Below are 19,206 nucleotides of genomic sequence, written 5' to 3'. Positions count from 1 at the left end.
AACTTAAATCTGCAACACAAGCGAAAAGTGCGACATTTATTTGAACTGAGACGGTCCACAGGGAAAAGAATGTTATAGCACGCACTTTAGTTGCAGTTCGATAAACAAACATCCACAGCTTCAGGATTTCTGTTTGTCACATTAATAAAGTGAAAGACTTGCTTGGACTTTTGAAACAATGGGATCAATTAGTTAAGTCGGCTGGATAATTGATTAGTTATGTATAGTGACGTCAACAGAGTCGAGGAAATTCTGCACTGGTTTCAGTTTACCATGAAGGCACCACCTTCCCAGCTTCCCCCTTTCCTTGAGTCTTTCTGGGACTTTGCAACTTTAGCTGTAACTGTGAGACGAAAGTGGTTTTCTCGTCGTCAATGTGTGAAGTGTGGCAGTGAAGTGTCATGTTTGGTGTTGTTCTCAAGTGTGGAATAGAGTCTGTCAGAAGAGAAACTACTCCCTGACGAATAAAAAAGTTACTAGAAAGTGGAATTTTAAATGGGAGGACACGCACTTTTCATAACAAGCAACCATCTTTTGGTAAAAAAAAACAGAACTGATTCCTAACAATTAATCGAACTTCTGTGTTAGTGTGAGCTTCAACGCAGAGGCATGCAACTTGATGATACCGACAGTTCCATTTTTGTTGTCGATATCAAAACTTGTCATTGAATCCTGGAGAATTTCTCTTGTTGCTCAGAAAAAAGGACAGAAAATCACATTTATGTTGTGAGCCAGAGCAACGAAGCATTTCCCCTGTAAAAATATCAAGGACATGGCCTAAATCCTAACTTTTATCTTACAAAAGGTAAGTATAAGGTGTGTGTCCGAGATAAAAATATATAGATTACACGACAGATTATTAAGCAGAACACACTTTATTTTAACCCCCTGTAAAATTGTAAAAGATGAAAGAAGAATTGCTAAAATTTCAACTCTGTAAAAATAAAGACGTTGCAGAATCAAAGATTATTTAGTGATGAAACAGATACTGTCACAATATACCAACATGCGATAAAGCGCACTGGGCGAAGGTAAATTCATTAGAATAGATTGTGTCACTTGCGATGCTGTCAGAGAGATACAATTCACGTCTTTGAGATTTAGTAGGGAAAGAAACAGACAGCTTTAAAGCTAACTTCCAAACGCTAAAATTAAAACCTTGCTTCTATGGGAGCCTGGTTCCATCGATTCATGCTGCTTCTGTTGTTTTCGCTTAAAAAAGGCTCACAAGCTGTTTACTTTTTTGGTTTGAATTTGGTATCTCTTTACCAAAATCTTCCTTTTAAAATGTCAAAATGCATCTCATGCTTCCTCTACTTTGTTTTTTTTCGCTTTATGTTAATAAAAGCGTTGGATACGAATGTAATCTCTTGTCACTCTTACGATAAATACAATGCACATAGTATCACCGCACTATGGTATTGAATGCATTGTATTTGTAGTAAGGTCGGCAAGAGATTGTATGTTTATCAAAATGGGTTTTTAATATAATGCAAAGTAACATTTGTGATGATTACCAAAATATATAAAGGTCTAGCTTTGGGGAAAGTGAGGAAATAGGAACCGGATGCCACCAAGTTGTTATGCAGATGTGAACACTTTTTTTTACGACATTGATTTTGCAATATACTACGTGCCAATACTGTGGGCAGTAGTATCTCTTATTGAAATGATATTGGATCTCCTGGTGCGGACTAAGGACCGAATTTTGTCTCTCGTCATCTGGATACCTTGCCGTACAGAGCTAATAAATGTTGGAGTCGTTGTAAGCGTTTGTCTGCAGCAGACTACATCGACATCAGGCAGTTAACATTACAGTTCAGACAAACTTACTCTAGAGACGAAAAGGCAGAGGCAGGTTCCTTGTGAAGTTTCAAAATAATTTGGAAATATATTTGAAAGGGATGGTTTTGGACAGCTACAGAGCTAGGGCTGGAGAGTGACAAAAGCTAGGTAACTCTTTCAGAACCTGGTGCAAACACGATGACCTAACAACATGGCTCAGGCATCCTGCCGAGTTTCCGACTCTCAGTGGTTGAGAAAATAAGGAAAGTTCCATTTGGGAAATCACTGAGGTTTCATACTGTTCGAAACTCCTGACTCTTAATGATGGTTGTCAGTGTCCTGCACATTAAAATGAATAACCGTCTTCACTAAATACATACCATCTTCATTTAATGTGCAGCTAATTCCTTTTACTTATTATGAACAGGAATGGCGATAATATATAGATGCTTAATCGGAATACAGTTCCTGAAAACATCACAACAGTCCTCAATTACAGTATTTACACCAATAATGTTGCTGACCAACAGGACAACGAAGCCAGAGAAACACAATAAATGTAATTGAAATTTTCAAGTGTCTTGTTCCGAGCTAGTAATTTAAAGAGAAACGTGTTCATCATTAAAACACGTCAATATTGTATTGACAATAACTTAGTGAAAATGCTGATATCCAATGTCGCAACAACATTTAAACAAGATAGATAACCCATCGCGATTCAGACTGCAGGAAGAAGGGTTTCTAACTGTTTCTACTGGCACAAGCAATGAAGGACCAAGACAAAATATGGATCACATCATATATAAGCAGAAACGTGACAGTTTGACAATCGCAAACACAAAAAAACCTTTGCCATGTAACAACCACGTATTGAAAAGTGGAATCGATTACTTTTCAAAGAAACACCCTGACAGAAAATCTTTTTGCTCGAGTAGAATTGCTCCCCAGCATTCAACGCAATCTCCGCTGCGCCCTCTGCTGTCCTCAATATCAGGTCGAAAGACGTGATCAACTTCGAAAGGCAATGAATTACGCTGTTGAGCTGACTCTTGCAAAACGTATCCTGTTCTATTTATTTACTTCTTATAGAAATGATCATGCTTAGCTTTTTGACCGTTCAGCAAAAAATTGCAAAGCATAGCAAACGTTAAATATTTGAAATGTTTATTCAGTTGCTTCATTTAGAAAGGACTTAAACAAGCATGATCTGAAATTGAGTGAATGCTTTTTCGGTATGAATCATGTATAGAATCATAGAATTGTACAGTTTAGAAAGAAGTCATGTAACTCATCGTGGTTGTACCAGGTTCTGAAAGAGTTACCCAGCTAGTGTCATTCTCCAGCCCTAGCTCTGTAGCTCTCCAAATCCACTTTGAAATATATTTCCAACTCATTTTGAAACTTTGCAAGGAATCTGCCTCTGCCATTCTCCCAAGAGACATAATCCAAATCCTAGTAAGGCTGCTGGTTAAGAAGTTTATCTTCATCTCAGTCCTAGTTCTCCTGCTGACAGTCTTGAAATTGTAACTCCACTTACAAAACAGTGAAAACAGAATATCCTTCTTTACTCCGTCAAAACTATTCACAATTTTGAATCCCTCATTAAATTACCTTCAATAATCCTGGAATAAGATGCCCATAAATGAATACAATACTCCAAATGTGCTCTGACCAATAATTTGTAGTGGTGGAGGGTCACTTTCTTGTTTTTACGCTCCAAACATCTATGTCTAAATATAATGATTTTATTAGCGTTCTTACCAATTGTCTCAACTTGCCTGGTAATCTGTCAAGAATTAAACACTTGAACTCCCAGGTTCCTCTACTGTTGTATTCCCCTCAAACATGTCGTATCTCTCCATGTTTCCCACACAAAAACTTATAAACTCACACTTAACATGCATTGGAATTCATCTCCCATGTCTATGCCCATTTGGCCAACTTGTCCATTCCCCTTTGAATTCGTACAGCATGAGCCTCACAATTCACTATTCTCTTCAGCTTAGTATCATCTGCAAATGTAAATACTTTGTCCTCAGCACCCATCCCCAAACTGTTTATATAAATCAGAAGACACAATGGTCCCAACATTGATCTCTTGGGAACACCACATTCAACACATCTCCAATCTGAGAATTGCCCTTTTCTGTCCATCTTCACCCACGTTGGTCGCAGCAAATACATGAGGCCAGATTGACTGGAGTGATATTTCACTTGGAGGATGTATCTTGGTTCCTGAATAGTCAGGAGGCATGACATAAAGGGGCACCTGCTAAATTTTCCGAGATGACATGGTAAGGCACTGTGGGTGTGAAAAAAAAGGATTGGGAAAGGAGGAGGAGTGAGCCAAGATTTCCCGAAGAGTGAAGTCCCCGGGGAAGGCTGGACAGAGATAGCAGGATGTGTCTGGTGATGGTTTACCTGAAGCTGGCAGAAATTCAGACGAAGAAAGGTGATGGTGACTGGAGATGATTAAGGATTTTTCTTCATGGCGGAGCAGAGGGCCATGAGACTACCCTGCACAATGTAAAGAGGATGCATATGTATGATCAAGAGGAGGCAGCTACTACCTGATGTAGGGTTTCCAACCACCGACATGAGCAGAGAAAGAAAATGAATAAGTTATTAGTTGCTGGAAATTCAATTTATTTTTACATTGAACAACTGTGACTCTTATTATTTACTGTAAACTTAGTTAAACATTTGATGCTAATATCCTGCTTCTTTAAACTTGTGTTTCAGATGTGAGCGATGGAGAGTCTGTTACTCAGCAGGAGCCCTCACTCAGACAGAAGATGCTACTTTAAACCGCAAGTACACAGACAAAACTTAATCCTTCTTCTGGTGCCTTCATTGCCCAGGCAGACAGCTTGCGTTCGCATTCCAGATTTACACAATTAACTGCGACCCATTTAAAGCAAAATTCACTCGAGTTGGAGTTTCTGATACCATAAGAAATCAATCAATTGATATTCTCGAATCTGCTACAGTCTAACGAGCTCTATTATTGTGCAGTGAGCTTGACAGTGGCAGGGATGACCATAAGCCTTCTACAATAACTGTGGCACGTTTCTGGATCACAGTTGCAGGCAGTTCACTGTTGTTAACAATAGATGCACCGGCACTTCAGTGCATACCGATATGCAAAGACCACGAACACAGTACACATACATGTAGATGAAACTGATCACGTCAAACATTGGTTCTAATTATTGCATTCACTTCAGGAGAACAACGTTACCTGCCATTTACCTGGAGAGCTAGAAAGTAAAATGCTGCATGTGATATGGAACTAATGGTGTCCGTGAACCCTTTTTGAAAGATTTGTTGGCAGAAGAGTAAATAATTTGATTTTGATCCGTCAAGCTACTGAGTCGAATTAATATATTTATAAGGAGAAATAGTAATTGAAATGTGGCATTTCGTGGAAAAGTGTGGCTAACACTGGTGTAGATTAAAGCATGTCAAGTTAGGAATTTTTTTGACAATTATGAAATTCTAATTCAGCAGCTGTCAACATCATAGACGCTTGCATATTAGAAAAATTGAAAGAATCCATAATGCATTCAGATTCCCACAAGCTGTTTCCCTTACGGATTGAAGCTGTCGAACAATGATTAGCAAATACGTAATCAATGAATAAATGCGGTGTTATTATGACAGATTGTCTAAAAAGTAAATTAGCGCAAAATAACTTGTTCATAACAAAATAATTACTTCCTGGTACTGTTAGAAGCACTTTGTACAATCTGTACACATCGGATAAACAACTTTGAAAAACAAAACGCTATTTATTCTGTTTTCGTGAAGTACACATTGTGTAATTGGTCAGTTGTTGCGTTTACCTATTGTGTGCATCTTCGTTCAGGGCTCGAACCAATATTTTGCGTATTATTTTATCCACAACACTATTAATTACAAATTGATATATGTATATAACCCTATCAAATCAGTCCATTATGTGCAGAATATATTCATTGTTGCAACGCTGCACTTATTAAGTCTTGGCTTATTAAATATTTAAATATATTACAAGAATTACACAATTCTGAACGTGGCTCCGCCTGTGACACTTGGAAAGGAAGTGTAAGGAGTTGTTCTTGTTTGTGCATCAATGGCATTCTACCTGGAGAAGACCCCTCACTGCCCATTATAACTGCACGCAGACTTAAGGCAACATAGGTAGCCAATAACTCCGAGGGTCAATAGTTCATTAAAGTATACAGATATGGAATGACTCACAGGTTGCAAAGGAACAAGATTGTGCAAAAATCAATGGCATCGATGAAACTGGGAGGGTTAGGGACCATCCTTTCAAAGTGTCATTAATGATACTTTAATAACTCACAATTACAAAATCACTGTAATTTCAATATCTTTATTTATGAATCAGTTTATTCAACGACTTTCAAAAGAAGAAACTCTGCCCTGTCTCCTCAGTTAATGAGCCCACCCACTCGCATCTCTTCATCATGAAACTAACACCTTGAATGCTTAAAAGAAACTAGGTTTGGTGGAGATGACAATCTCTGGCAAGGCACATTCCAGCCTTGTCGGAGTTTTATAGCTTCCATCCAGGTCACAGAGAAATCATGCCACATGTGATCTTCTGGACTAATGTTCATTTTGACATTGGCCAATAAGGAATAAGTCAGTTTTCGATAAAAGAAAAATACAAAGTGTTTGGAAGGAACGTTGCAAGGACAGTTGCTCTGCAGGCAAGGAATAAAAAGGAAGCCAAGAACTAAGGTGGACTCATTACACTCGGGAATTTGAACAAACAAGAGGTTGCTACTGGCACCAAATTGTCCCAAGTTCCGTTGAGAATTTTAAAGTTTTTAAAATTGTACAGCAGTTTATACATGTATGTTGGCTTTCAGTTATTGGACTCATAATGCTAAAGAAGCATCCTTGAGAAACTAACTCAAGGAAAATTTAAACAGAAATTGCCATAGATGCTCAGCGGATCTGATAGCAGCTCTGGGAAGAAAGCAGAATTCACATTTCAACAACATAGAGGAGACGTGTTGTCATACAGAGATGACAGTACTGATACAAAAAACAAAGGCTCGAAGGAAGTTTAAAAAGGGAGGAAGGAGGGAGAGTGAGTGATTGAAAGAGAAATACGAGTAAATACATCAACATACGCCCAGAACACTGCAGAACTGAAATGTTGAGTCCAGGTCTGATCCATGCCAGAGCATCTCATTCTGAAAGGCCAGAGCTCCGATGACTTCTGGCCCTTTTTGATTTATTAATCGAGAAAAACCTCAGCTGGACAATAGACATCACACCTGTTCAGTCAAGAGGCTTTATTGGAAATTTCAGCTTTGCATTCGTGAAAAAGCATTGCAAACTAAGAGAAGAGAAGTAGGATGGAGAAATTTTGTTTTTCTATCATTTGAATAAACTCCTATAGATGATGAAAGGATTTTTCATGACCACCTTAAGATCCTCTCTGAACTTATTCTGAGACACAACATAAATAAAAACGTTGTTGCAGGAGCTGAGTAGCTGGAGCATATTAGTCGTCTCTGAAAGTATGTACTGTGGGTCTTCGAAATTCTGGCTGTTGAAATAACCTGCACCTCTAACTCGCACGTAGAGAAAACGCCCAACCTGGGCAGCCCACAGAAGGAAGAAGCTGAGTGAGATAGCAAAAAGCAAGACAATGGATCTCTTGCGATTCATAATCTCAGGATCATGACGGTTCTCAACACCTCGAAGCCTCTGACGGGATCTGTTGGCCACTAAAATGTGCTTTATAGTCAAAGCATTGAGAAGAAAGATGAGAACAAATGGGAAAATGGGGATTAAGATAGGGTCTAGCATGTCGTATGCCTGCCAGACAGGAGATGTGTAATAGGTGGACTTGATATTGCAGAACCAGGGTACTCCCCCAATTGTGTACAAAGGCTTGTAGATGAAGTATAAAGGGACATTTTTGATGCAGCTCAGGATGCAGACTGTTCCAATGACCAATGAAGCGGTTTTTTCAGTGCAATATCTGGTATTCAGTTTCTGGCAGCAAATGGCAACAAAACGATCGATGGTGAAGGCCACTGTCAGCCAGACTGAGCCGTCTCGTGTGCTGTGCACCAGCACAGCAATAAGGCTACACACTGGTGTGGTTGACAAGACACTATACCTAAAATAAATGCGGCCAATCCTGTTTAGGATTACGGAAATTATTATGACGAGAAAATCATAGGCGGCTATCGCCAACAGATAGTATGTGATGCATTTAGAGAGTCCACAACGTCCTCGGGATAGGATTACAATCGCCAGCAGATTGGCTGCGAAAGAATACGAGAGATATGTTATTAAACTTACTCCAAACATTAGCTCCTGACACATCCAGTATGTTGCTCAAATGCAACTTCTGACTCTTGGCTATTCAAAGTGCATTTCGTTGAGGTGTATATTTTGACTAAATTTGTGTGAATACATAAGGCGTTCAAGTCAGTTGCTACCACAAAACGTACTGTGTAAGTTTTACCTTGCAAGAACTGTGACAAACACTACATTGGACAAACAGGCAGAAAACTAGCCACCAGGATACATGAACATCAACTAGCCACAAAACGACATGACCCACTATCACTAGTATCCTTGCATACAGATGAGGAAGGACACCACTTTGATTGGGACAACAAACACCCTGATTTGGAGCCAATCTACCATCCTCTGAGAAAAAGAACAGGAAATGACATCACCAACACAAGGAAACCTAAACAGATAAATAGAAAGCCGGATATAACACCAGTGCTTCATCAGAGGCTCACTGATGATGTTACCGAGAATGGTGATGAAACGTCTGAAAACGAACCTTCCAGCTCAGCGAGCAAACTCACATCCAAAAAATTACTGTGTGTTCACTGCATCTCTCCTTGTGTTTAGGATTGAAATCTTAACGCAATCCAAAATACTTACTGATCAACTTAATTACTTTCTTAATTGGCGAGAAATACTTACTAAGGAATTTAACAGTTCAATTCTTGCCAACACATGTTGACTTCCCATGCACCAACATTGCAGTCTGAACAATCAGGACGACTGAATTTTCAAATCCCACTAAAATCTCACTCCTGCCGTCTTGCGGATAAACAGCAATCATCTGCATTTTCCACATCCCTCCAATTCTACTACTTTCTGAAACCTTCAGAATCTGTCTTCCTTCATTGTTAGTTTTGCATCCAACTTCATGTGTTTAACTGTTTTGAAATCTGCCTTCTTTAGGACGTTTCTGATTGAATCATTTTTTGAGGAAAATATTGGTAAAATACCACCAGACGTTGGCTGCAGATTTATGTTTCTGTGGTAACTACACTGCTCCACCTTTTCTTTTTCTTTGTTTCTCTCTTTTTTCTCGCTCTTCTTTCCTTCTTCCTCCCACAATTTTTTGTTCAATTAATGAATTGGACTAAACTGGCAGAGAATGGAGGACATGGAGAGCACTGGAGTTAAATTCCACTGTGGAGGTTGTACTGGGGGAAGCAGTCTGGGAGCACCGACTGTTGGAGGGAGGGATCCCTGTGCAGTGGCCAGCTCAGGGTAAGCAGACCTGAAGAAGCCACAAGCACAGGAAGCGAGTCCTCATCAGACGCCAGTGCACAAAAGTAGGCCAAAAGAAAATTTACCTTGGAGAATATGAGAACTGGGGCAGAATGCGCTGGCGGCCTGCGACGGAATGGGGACAGTCTGAATCAGGTAGATACATCAGGTGCCAAGGTCGCTGAGTTCAGCGACTGCAATGTACTGTATATTTGTAATTGTTTATCTGGCTGTAATATTTATCCTCTTAACGATGTCTTATTTCTAACTTATTGGTTGATGACGGTAAAGTAATGCAAAGACTTTTCTTTTTAATTCCTGTTTGGCATCTAAGATTTGTACCTACGTGTTTGTCCCTAAGATGACATTATCAGCAGTGACATTTATAAAACAAAAGTCTCTGTACTCCTGTACTTCTGTGCTTGAGTACACTTTAAAGCACAGGACATTAGATTTCATTCCATACATCACGTAATTTATCTTCATTGTTTTGTTTAAAGTTCCTGTGACGATTTCCCACTATACATTCTCCAGTCGCTGAAGAAACAAGCAGAAACTTGACTTCATGAGTTGAATTCAACCCTGAAATGGAAATCCCTTGAATTCTTTAAAAAAATACACTACAAGTTATAACTCCGAGTCTCGTTACAATATTGCAACAGGTTTGTACCAGGATCAAGCAGAAGAACTAGTAACTTTTTTTTAGTTACAGTTTGCATTGAAATACATCACAATTTGTGACTAAATATGAGTTACGAGTGAGCATCAACAGTGAACTGTGAACTGACTGAATGGCTCAACCTCACTCCATCGTAATCACTACAACATACGGTCAACCTCAATCATTCACCATCACTCGCAGCCTCATGACAAGAGCCAGTATGCGTGTGGCCGGACTGGAAGAGTTTAATAATTCATGAAGGTGTCAAACTTCGTGAATCAATGTGCAGGGTCAGGTTGTGCGTTACGTAATTGTTGTGGTTGTAACATATTTGCCTCTGGAAGGGGAACAAGCAACTTGGCAGTGGATAGGAACTAGTGGACTAACTAGGTGGAAGGGGTCGAGGATAGACATTGTGTCTGATTTGGGCAGATTCTCGGGGACCAGCGCACAGAAATGGCTGGGATACATTGAGCAAACACCAGAGGATTAGTGTGCTAATTGAAGGTAGAACAGCAGGCTGAATTGGAGAAGTAGACAATATGGCAACACTTGGTATTAGGGTTAGCAGCAATTTAGATTCGAAATGGATGCAAAAGATTATCATCCCGAGACACAAAGAGATATTGGTGGTGAAACATATCAGGTCTGGCAGCATGTGCTAAAAGAAAGCAGCTTTAACTTTTCAGGGCCAGGGCCCCTATTCAGAGCCCATCTCTGGAATCCAGGACAAGGGAAAGGGGAAGGGAACTGAAATCGTATTGCTTTCCTGTAAAGTGGGGAATTTTTCTAACTCTATTCGCACCAGGTAAAATCGGATGCTCTATTACTAATATGTGCTGAGTGACCAAGCCTCTGTGATGCTTGATTGGTTTGTGTGAATGGCCCGCATCAGGGAAGGTCAGTTCGAATACAGACGACAGGAAATCAGCCACAAGCACTGTGGCTGCTGGAGGCCAAAACAGACATTTTCAAACTTTGTTTCCACTCAAGATTTGCAGGCATTTCTCAGTCATCATGTGTCAATCATCATGTTCAGACATTGCGACAATTTCATTGCATTTGTTTTGGAGTTATTTTGTGGGGAGATATAAATTGAGGCACCGTATGGAAACTGGCAGAGGAAGAGTGTGAAATATTTCAGTAATTACTAACCAAGATCTGCACAGCCAATGAGCATATTAATTTTCATTTCTCATATTTTCCTTGAAGAAATTTTTGGAAAAATTCAATACAGAGAGGAGTTAAATTAAGAGACAATGTTAATGCATGTTTATAAATTTACTATAGATCAATCGATATCGTTCTCTAATTTATTTGGTCCTATGCTAGTTCTGCTTGACTGGACAGAACCGTTTGTATTTACCTATTTATTTATCTGTAATCATCTTTCATCTTCCGGACAGGAGCCAGTGCCAGACAATGTGGCAGAAGAAATTGTGAAAACCTGCATCTGCAGTATAAATTAAAGGCATCAGCAAAAAACAGCATTTCCTGTAAAATTGCTGCAAATTATGGAAAAAAGAACGTAGTTATTTGTATAATTTGTGTATGTATTCATGAACCATTCCATTCTCAAATTGTCAGCATTTTTATGCTAAATATGATACAACACTTGAATATGATGAATGATAGGATGTTAAGTGTGTTCACAGAATGGCCGATTATAACATGTTATTCAATTCATTACCTGCGTCATTACAGGCAGCCATTTATCAGATGGCTGAATCTTGACAAATAAGGATTTGGTGAGCAGAGCTTGAACATTTCTTTCAGGCTTGAATTCATATTTTTATATTGCTTTCGTCATAATTGAGGCTAATAAATTTAGAAGTTTCCGTGAATTAATTCGGGCTTTCTTTCCAAGGTTTATATGGTGCACATTCTGGACTTGCACGTTCCTGACACATTCAATAGATTGCCATTTTCATGAGTTATTTCCATCAGTTACTATGCTTAAAACAATGATGGATAAACAAATAAAATTAAAGCCTGTGTAATTCAAAACAGTGCCTCGACCACTTACCTTCCTGACATGCTTGATGTGAGCAATAGTTGTGTTCAGTCAAATAAAAATGCAGAATTGCAATGCTTTCAGTTTCAACGGCCCCGATGTGGGGAGAAGCCTTCCTTCATTGATAGTCGTCAACAGTTTCCAACTGGTCTCGCATGTTGCTTAAAATCATTCCAACCGTTTTTATTTTAACCTTTCACCATTCTCAGAAACTCGTGATGAACAGTGATTATTGATTCGGGCAACCACAGTCTGTTATCGGTTAACAATCTTTCACAATATGCAAAACCCATCAGGAGAGGATATAAACCAATAATAGATTAAACTACCTGCCTGTTCAGATGTTTTCAAACATTTGCCGAATTAGTTCATCAGATTACGTTAAAAATTGGAACTTACGTGTGGGCACTCACTCTGCTGCAACTGTTACATTCTTGCAAATGTAGGACTGTAAATTCCTGTATTCAGTGAACGTGTTATTTTTTGTGTGTCAACTTTTTGACAGTATATTGCTTGTATATAATAAGTAATGTTCTGCTTCGTCAAGAAATCCACACATTGAGGTGTTTTGCTAAGTTGGTGCTTTATTTTGAAAAAAAAATCCTGTAGCACAACAAATACTCATCTCCGTTTTGCAAAGTTAAAATTAAAACTTTATATCGGGCCATTTTTTCATACATTGCGAATAATTATAATTCATGATTCAGCAGTCTAATAAACAACGTTTCCATAAAGTGAAGTATCTTGATTAAATGATATGTTGCAATATTCCATTGTGAAACCACAATTAATACTCTATCATTCATCACATCACAGTGTGATATCATATCATACATAAAAAAATCTGGAGACCGTTTGATGTCCCCTACATTCCTGAAAGTGAAAATATTACCTTTCTGGAGATTTTCAAAATAAAAAAAAACTTTTTTGGCGACCCTGACTTACCTGGCACACCAATGGCAGCGATAATAGGATAACAAATGGCATAAAAGAGTCCTTTTACTGTCCCATGCATTGTGTTTTGGAAGCTGAAGAAGTCCCTGAAGCTATAGGGCCTAATACTGCAACACAAGCAAAAAGTGCGATATTTATTTGAACTGAGACGGTCCACAGGGAAAAGTATTTTACAGCACACACTTTAGTTACAGTTCGATAAACAAAGGTCCACAGTTTCAGGATTACTGTTTGTCAATTAATAAAGTGAACGACATAATTATACTTTTCAAACATTGCGGTCAGTTAGTTAAGTCGGCTGGACGATTGGTCAGTTGTGCAGAATGAGTTTAACAGTGTCGATTAAATTCTGCACTGCCTGGAGATTCCCATGAAGGCACTGTCTTTCAGCTTCCCCCTTTGCCAAAGGGCTAAAAGTTCTCCGGTAAATCACACCAACAGTTGTTTCTCTTGAAAGAGAGGCAAGCACTATGATTTTCTGGGACTTTGCAACTTTAGCTATAACTGTGAGAGTAAAGTGGTTTTCTCGTGGTCAGTTTTAAAGTGTGGAAGTGAAGTGTCATTTTTGCTGTTGTTCTCAAGTGTGGAATAGAGTCTGCCATAAGAGAAGCTACTCCCTGATCAAGAGCAAAGTGACGAGAAAGCGGAATTTTAGATGGAATGAAACGCATGCCGCACAACAAGAAAACATCTTTTGGAGTGGAAAAAAAAACTCTGATACCTACTATTATGAGTTCAGATGTACTTCCAAATTGCAGTTGCAGAATTATTCAATGGTAGGAGGTGATAGTGCATGACAGGTCTTGTACCAATTGATTGAACTTCTGGTTTGGTGTGAGCTTCAAAGCAGAGACATGCATCTTGATGACGTCTACAGGTGCATTTTTCTTGTCCATATAAAAACTTGTCATTGAATCCTGGAGATTTTCTAACGTTGCTAAAAAAAACACAGAAAATCACATTTCTGCTATGGACCAGAACAAAGAAGCCCTTCCCCTGTAAAAATATCAAGGACATCGCCTGAATCCTAACTTTTATCTTATGAAAGGTAAGTATAAGGTGTGTGTCCTCGACGTAAATAAACAGGTCATACAACTCATTATTAAGCAGAACACAATTTATTTGAACCCCCAGTAAAATTATAAAAGAAGAAAGAAGAATTGGTAATACATTAACCCTGTAAAATTAAAAGACTTTGAAGAATCAAAGATTATTTATTGATGAAACAGAGACCGTCCCAATACACCAATGTCCAACAAAACACACTTGGCAAAGGTAAATTCAGAAAAATAGATTGTGTCACACCGGATTCTGTCAGAGAGATACAATTCACGTCTTTGAGGTTTAGTAGGGAAAGAAACATACAGCTTTAAAGCTTACAAACCCCAAAAATAAAACCAGGATCTGTGGGAGCCTGGTTCCATCGATTCACGCTGCTTCTGTTGTTCCCACTTAAGGAAAAAACGCACAGCTGTTCACTTTTTTGGTTTGATCTAGGTACCTCTTTACCAAAATCTTCCGTTAAAAATTTCAAAATGCATCTCATTGTTCCTCTACTTTGGTTTTTCACTTTATTTTAAAAAAAACTTTGGATAACAATATAATCTCTTGCCACTCTTAACGATAAATACAATGCACATAGTATCACTGTACTATGTTACTGAATGTATTGTATTTGTAGTAAGGCCGGCAAGAGATTGTATGCTGATCAAAATGGGTTTTTAATATAATGCAAAGTAACATTTGTGATAATTACCAAAATTTATAAAGGTCTAGCTTTGGGGAAAGTGAGGATGTAGGAACCGGATGCCACCAAGATGTTGTACAGTTGTGATCATTTTTTTAACTGTATTTGTTTTGCATTATACTACGTGCCAATATCGTGGGCAGCAATATCACTCATTGAAATGATGTTGGATCTCCTTGAGCGGAATGAGGACAGAATTTCGTCATCAGTATCCCATGTCGTACAGAGCTGATAAATGTTGGAGTCGTTGTAAGCGTTTGTCTGCAGCAGACTACATCGACATCAGGCAGTTAACATTACAGTTCAGACACAATTTCTCCAGAGACGAAAAGGCTGAGGCCGATTCCTTGTGAAGTTTGAAAATGATTTGGAAATATATTTGAAAGTTATGGATTTGGAGAGCTACAGAGCTAGGGCTGCAGAATGACAAAAGCTGGGTAACTCTTTCAGAACCTCGTACAAACACGATGACCTAACAACAAGACACTGATTTCCTGCTGAGTTTAGAACTCTCAGTTGTAAGTTTAGGACTCTCAGTGTTTGAGAAAATAAGGAAAAGGGATAACATTGCATTCTATTCATTGAGTAAGAGATTAATTAGCGATGTTGTAAGCAGCCACTTGTAAAATATTGTTATTAGGTATTATTTAGTTTTCAAGTCGAAGATTGGTTGTCTCAAAGCACAACCGCTCTTCAGCCATCTCTTGGAAGGAATTGATTTCCATCTGTCCTTCATTCTTTCTGACTCTCCTTCTGTCGTGAATTATTAAAAAGCTTTGGGGAGATTCAAGTTCTGCCATATTTCTAAATCAAAAGTTAACCTCATGACTTATGCTGGAAATTGTAAAGTGACAAATCGACGCCATCTACCAATGATGGTAAACTGGGAAGTGAATGTTATTGGATTTTATTTCCATTGAGATCACTTTCCATTGTTTGATGCTGCAAAACCGACTTTAGGGAAATTGGTTTTTCAGTCCCATTTGGGTAATCACTGAGGTTTCATATTGTTCGAACCTCCCGACCTTTAATGATGGTTGTCAGTGTCCTGCACATTAAAATGAATAAACATCTTCCCTAAATTCATGCGATCTTCATTTTATGTCCAGCTAATTCCTTTTACTTATTATGAACAAAAATGATGATAATATATAGATGCTTAATTGGAATACATTTCCTGAATACATCTCAACAGTCCTCAATTACGTTATTTATACCAATAATGTTGCTGACCAACGGGACAACGAAGCCAGAGAAACACAATAAATTTAATTGAAATTTCCAAGTGCCTCGTTCTGATCTAGTATTTTACAGAGAAAAAATGTTCACCATTAAAGCACTTGTCAATATTATATTGACAGTGATTAGTGAAAAGGCTGCTTTCCAATACTGCAACAAAATTTAAAAAGACAGATAACAGATGGAGATTCAGACCGCAGGAAGAATGGCTTCTAAGTGTATCTACTGGGACTAACAACGAAGGACCAAGACATAAAAATGATCACATCACATATGAGCAGAAACGTGACAGTTTGAAAAAATCGCACACACACACGCACAAAAAAAAAAACCCTTTGCCATGAACGAACCGCGTATAGAAACGTGGAATCGATTACTTTTCAAATAAACACCCTGACAGAAAATCTTTTTGCTTCAGTCGAATTGCTCCGCAGCATTCAACACAATCTCCACTGCGCCCTCTGTTCTCAATATCAGGTCGAAAGCTGTGATCAGCTTCGAAAGGAAAGGAAGTACGCTGTTGAGCTGAATGTTGCTATACTTATCATGTACTATTTATTTACTTATTATAGAAATGATCGTGTTTCGCTTTTTGACCGTTCAACATAAAATTCCAAAGCATAACAAATGTTAACTATTTGAAATGTTTATTCAGTTGCTTGATTTAGAAAGGAATTAAACAAGCATGATCTGAAATTGAGTGAATGTTTTTTCAGTATGAATGCTGTATAGAATCATAGAATTGTACAGTATAGAAAGAAGTCATGTAACGCATCCTGGTTGTCCCAGGCTTTGAAAGAGTTACCCAGCTAGTGTCATTCTCCAGCCTTAGCTCTGTAGCTCTCCAAATCCACTTTGAAATATATTTCCAACACATTTTGAAACTTTGCAAGGAATTTGCCTCTGCCATTCTCTCAAGAGATGCATTCCCAATCCTAGTAAGGCTGTTAGTTAAGAAGTTTGTCTACATCTCAGTCCTAGTTCTTCTGCTGACAGCCTTGAAATTGTAACTCCACTTATGATGTACCAAGCAGTGAAAACAGAATGTCCTTCTTTATTCCATCAAAACTATTCACAATTTTGAACTCCTCAGTAAATTAACCTCATAATCCTGAAATAAACTGCCCACAAATGAAGACAATAGTCCAAATGTGCTCTGACCAATAATTTGGAGTGGTGGAGGGTCACTTTCTTGTTTATACACTCGAAACCTCCATGTCTAAATATAGCAATTTTATTAGCGTTCTTAACCATTGTCTCAACTTTCCTGCAGATCTGTCAAGAATTAAACACTTGAACTCCCAGGTTTCTCTACTATTGTATTCCGCTCAAAAGTTCGGCCATTGAACATGTCAGACCTCTCCATGCTTCTCCCACAAAATCTTACTAACTGTCACTTGACATGCATTGGAATTCATCTCCCATGTCTATGCCCTTTTTACCAACTTGTCCATTCTCCTTTGAATTCGTCCAGCATGAGCCTCACAGGTCACTATTATCTTAGGCTTAGTATCGTCTGCAAATGTAGATACTTTGTCCTCAGCACCCATCACCAAACTGTTTATGTAAATAAGAAGACACAATGGACCCTAAAATGTTCTCTTGGACACGACTTTCAAGATATCTCAAACGGAAAATTGCCCTTTTATGTCCACCCTCAGTTTCCAATCTTTCAAACAACGTCTCATGCTGCCTAGCAGCCATCAACATCAAATAGGTTTCGATTTTTCTAAGTAGCTTGGCATGTGACACTTTACCAAATGATTTTTTGATGGTCCAAAACTACAAGGTCCATAATACCACCCTGTTCCATGCCAGTGCCACCTTATCAAATAATTTAATCAAGCTTATCAGATACTTGACAAAGTGCTTGACAAAGCCAAAAACAAGGATGGAGATTGCGATAAAACTTTTCGTGTCTGGCGGCATCTGGAGAGACAAAGAAGAGTTCATCATTTTGGTCCAGTAATTCTTCAGAACTGATTGGAGGTAGGAAATGGTTTGCATACATGCTGAAAATTGAATGGGTCTAGGGGTGAACGAATGAATCGTGTATAGATAGAGCTCAGAGAGATACAACAGAAGCTGGACAGAGAAAGGAATCGTAAAGAAGCAGCTTGGAAGTATCAATAGTTGCTAATGGAAACTACTAGCAGTTGATGAAGGGTTTGTTGTGCTCGCCACCTATGTGAAGACAATGTTTACTGTATGGCAGTTGGGATAAGGACTTAATAGTTGGTGCTCAGATACAAAAGTGATTGGACTCAATATTGATTCCTGAAGGCTGCATGGTCCGCAAGAGGAAAAACGTACTCGTCTTCCAACTTATTCTGACCTTCACTGGAATGCTACAGCAAATTTGAGACAGGGAAGGTGATAGGAAGTATGGTGGTGTGTTAAGCTGACAGGAAACAGAAAACTTAGAGCCGTTTTTGTGAACAGGAAATAGGCGTTTTTTCAAAGAAGTCACTGATCTTTGTTTTGCCTCCTCTATGTTGGAACAGGCGAGGTTATGTGCAGCAAATTCAGAAGGCTAGATTGACTGGAGTGATATTTCACCTAGAGGATGTGTCTGGGTTCTTGAAAAGTCAGGAGGCATGACATATAAGGCAGGTATTACATTTTCTGAGCTCACGTGGGGAGGCACCGTGGGTGTGCGAAAATGGATTGAGAAACGAGGAGGAGTGAGCCAAGGTTTCTTGAAGAGTGGGCTCCTGGGGAATGTTGGAATGGAATGGGAGCATGTCTCTGGTGATGATTTCACCTGGAGCTGGCAGAAATTCAGGCTAAGGAGGGTGATGGTGAATGGAGATGATGGAGGATTTTTCTTCATGGAGGAACAGACAGCCATGACACCATTCTGCACAATGTAAAGAGGATGCACATATATGATCAAGAGGAGGCCGCCACCACTGGGTGCAGGGTTTCCAGCCATCGACATGAGCAGAAAAAGAAAATGAATATGTTATTAGCGAGTGAAAATTCAATTTATTTTTACATTGAACAAATGCGACTCTCTTATTTACTGTAAGCTTAGTTTAACGTTTGATGTTGACATCCTGTTTCTTTAAACTTGTGTTTCAAATGTGAGCGATGGAGAATCTGTTACTTAGCAGGATCGCTTACTCAGATAGAAGACGCTACTTTAAACACCACGTACACAGATGATATTTAATCCTTCTTCTAATGCCTATCTTGCCCAGGCAGACAGCCTGAGTTCGCATTCCAGAGGTACACAATTAAATGCGATCC

At 38.8% G+C, this 19,206-nt stretch overlaps 1 protein-coding gene across 1 annotated transcript; it reads right to left on the bottom strand.

Moving 5' to 3' along the window:
• Positions 1–7,182: 7,182 nt before the first annotated feature.
• Positions 7,183–13,029, bottom strand: LOC132206762 (probable G-protein coupled receptor 139). Its single transcript, XM_059641722.1, has 2 exons — positions 12,960–13,029; positions 7,183–8,081 (listed from the first exon to the last, which is right to left on the bottom strand). Exons 1-2 carry the CDS (start codon positions 13,027–13,029, stop codon positions 7,183–7,185), a joined length of 969 nt encoding a protein of 322 aa, XP_059497705.1.
• Positions 13,030–19,206: the final 6,177 nt, after the last annotated feature.

Source organism: Stegostoma tigrinum, chromosome 43, assembly GCF_030684315.1.
Source record: "Stegostoma tigrinum isolate sSteTig4 chromosome 43, sSteTig4.hap1, whole genome shotgun sequence".
Lineage (NCBI taxonomy): Eukaryota > Metazoa > Chordata > Chondrichthyes > Orectolobiformes > Stegostomatidae > Stegostoma > Stegostoma tigrinum.
Note: the sequence above shows the minus strand (reverse complement) of the source record. Positions and strands in the feature narration are given on the sequence as shown.

Excerpts from the sequence above, each read along its gene's own strand:
- LOC132206762 (XM_059641722.1), bottom strand. The coding sequence starts at position 13,029 with ATGCATGGGACAGTAAAAGGACTCTTTTATGCCATTTGTTATCCTATT. Across the intron at positions 8,082-12,959 it reads CGCTGCCATTGGTGTGCCAG|CCAATCTGCTGGCGATTGTA; the intron begins GTAAGTCAGGGT and ends ATTCTTTCGCAG.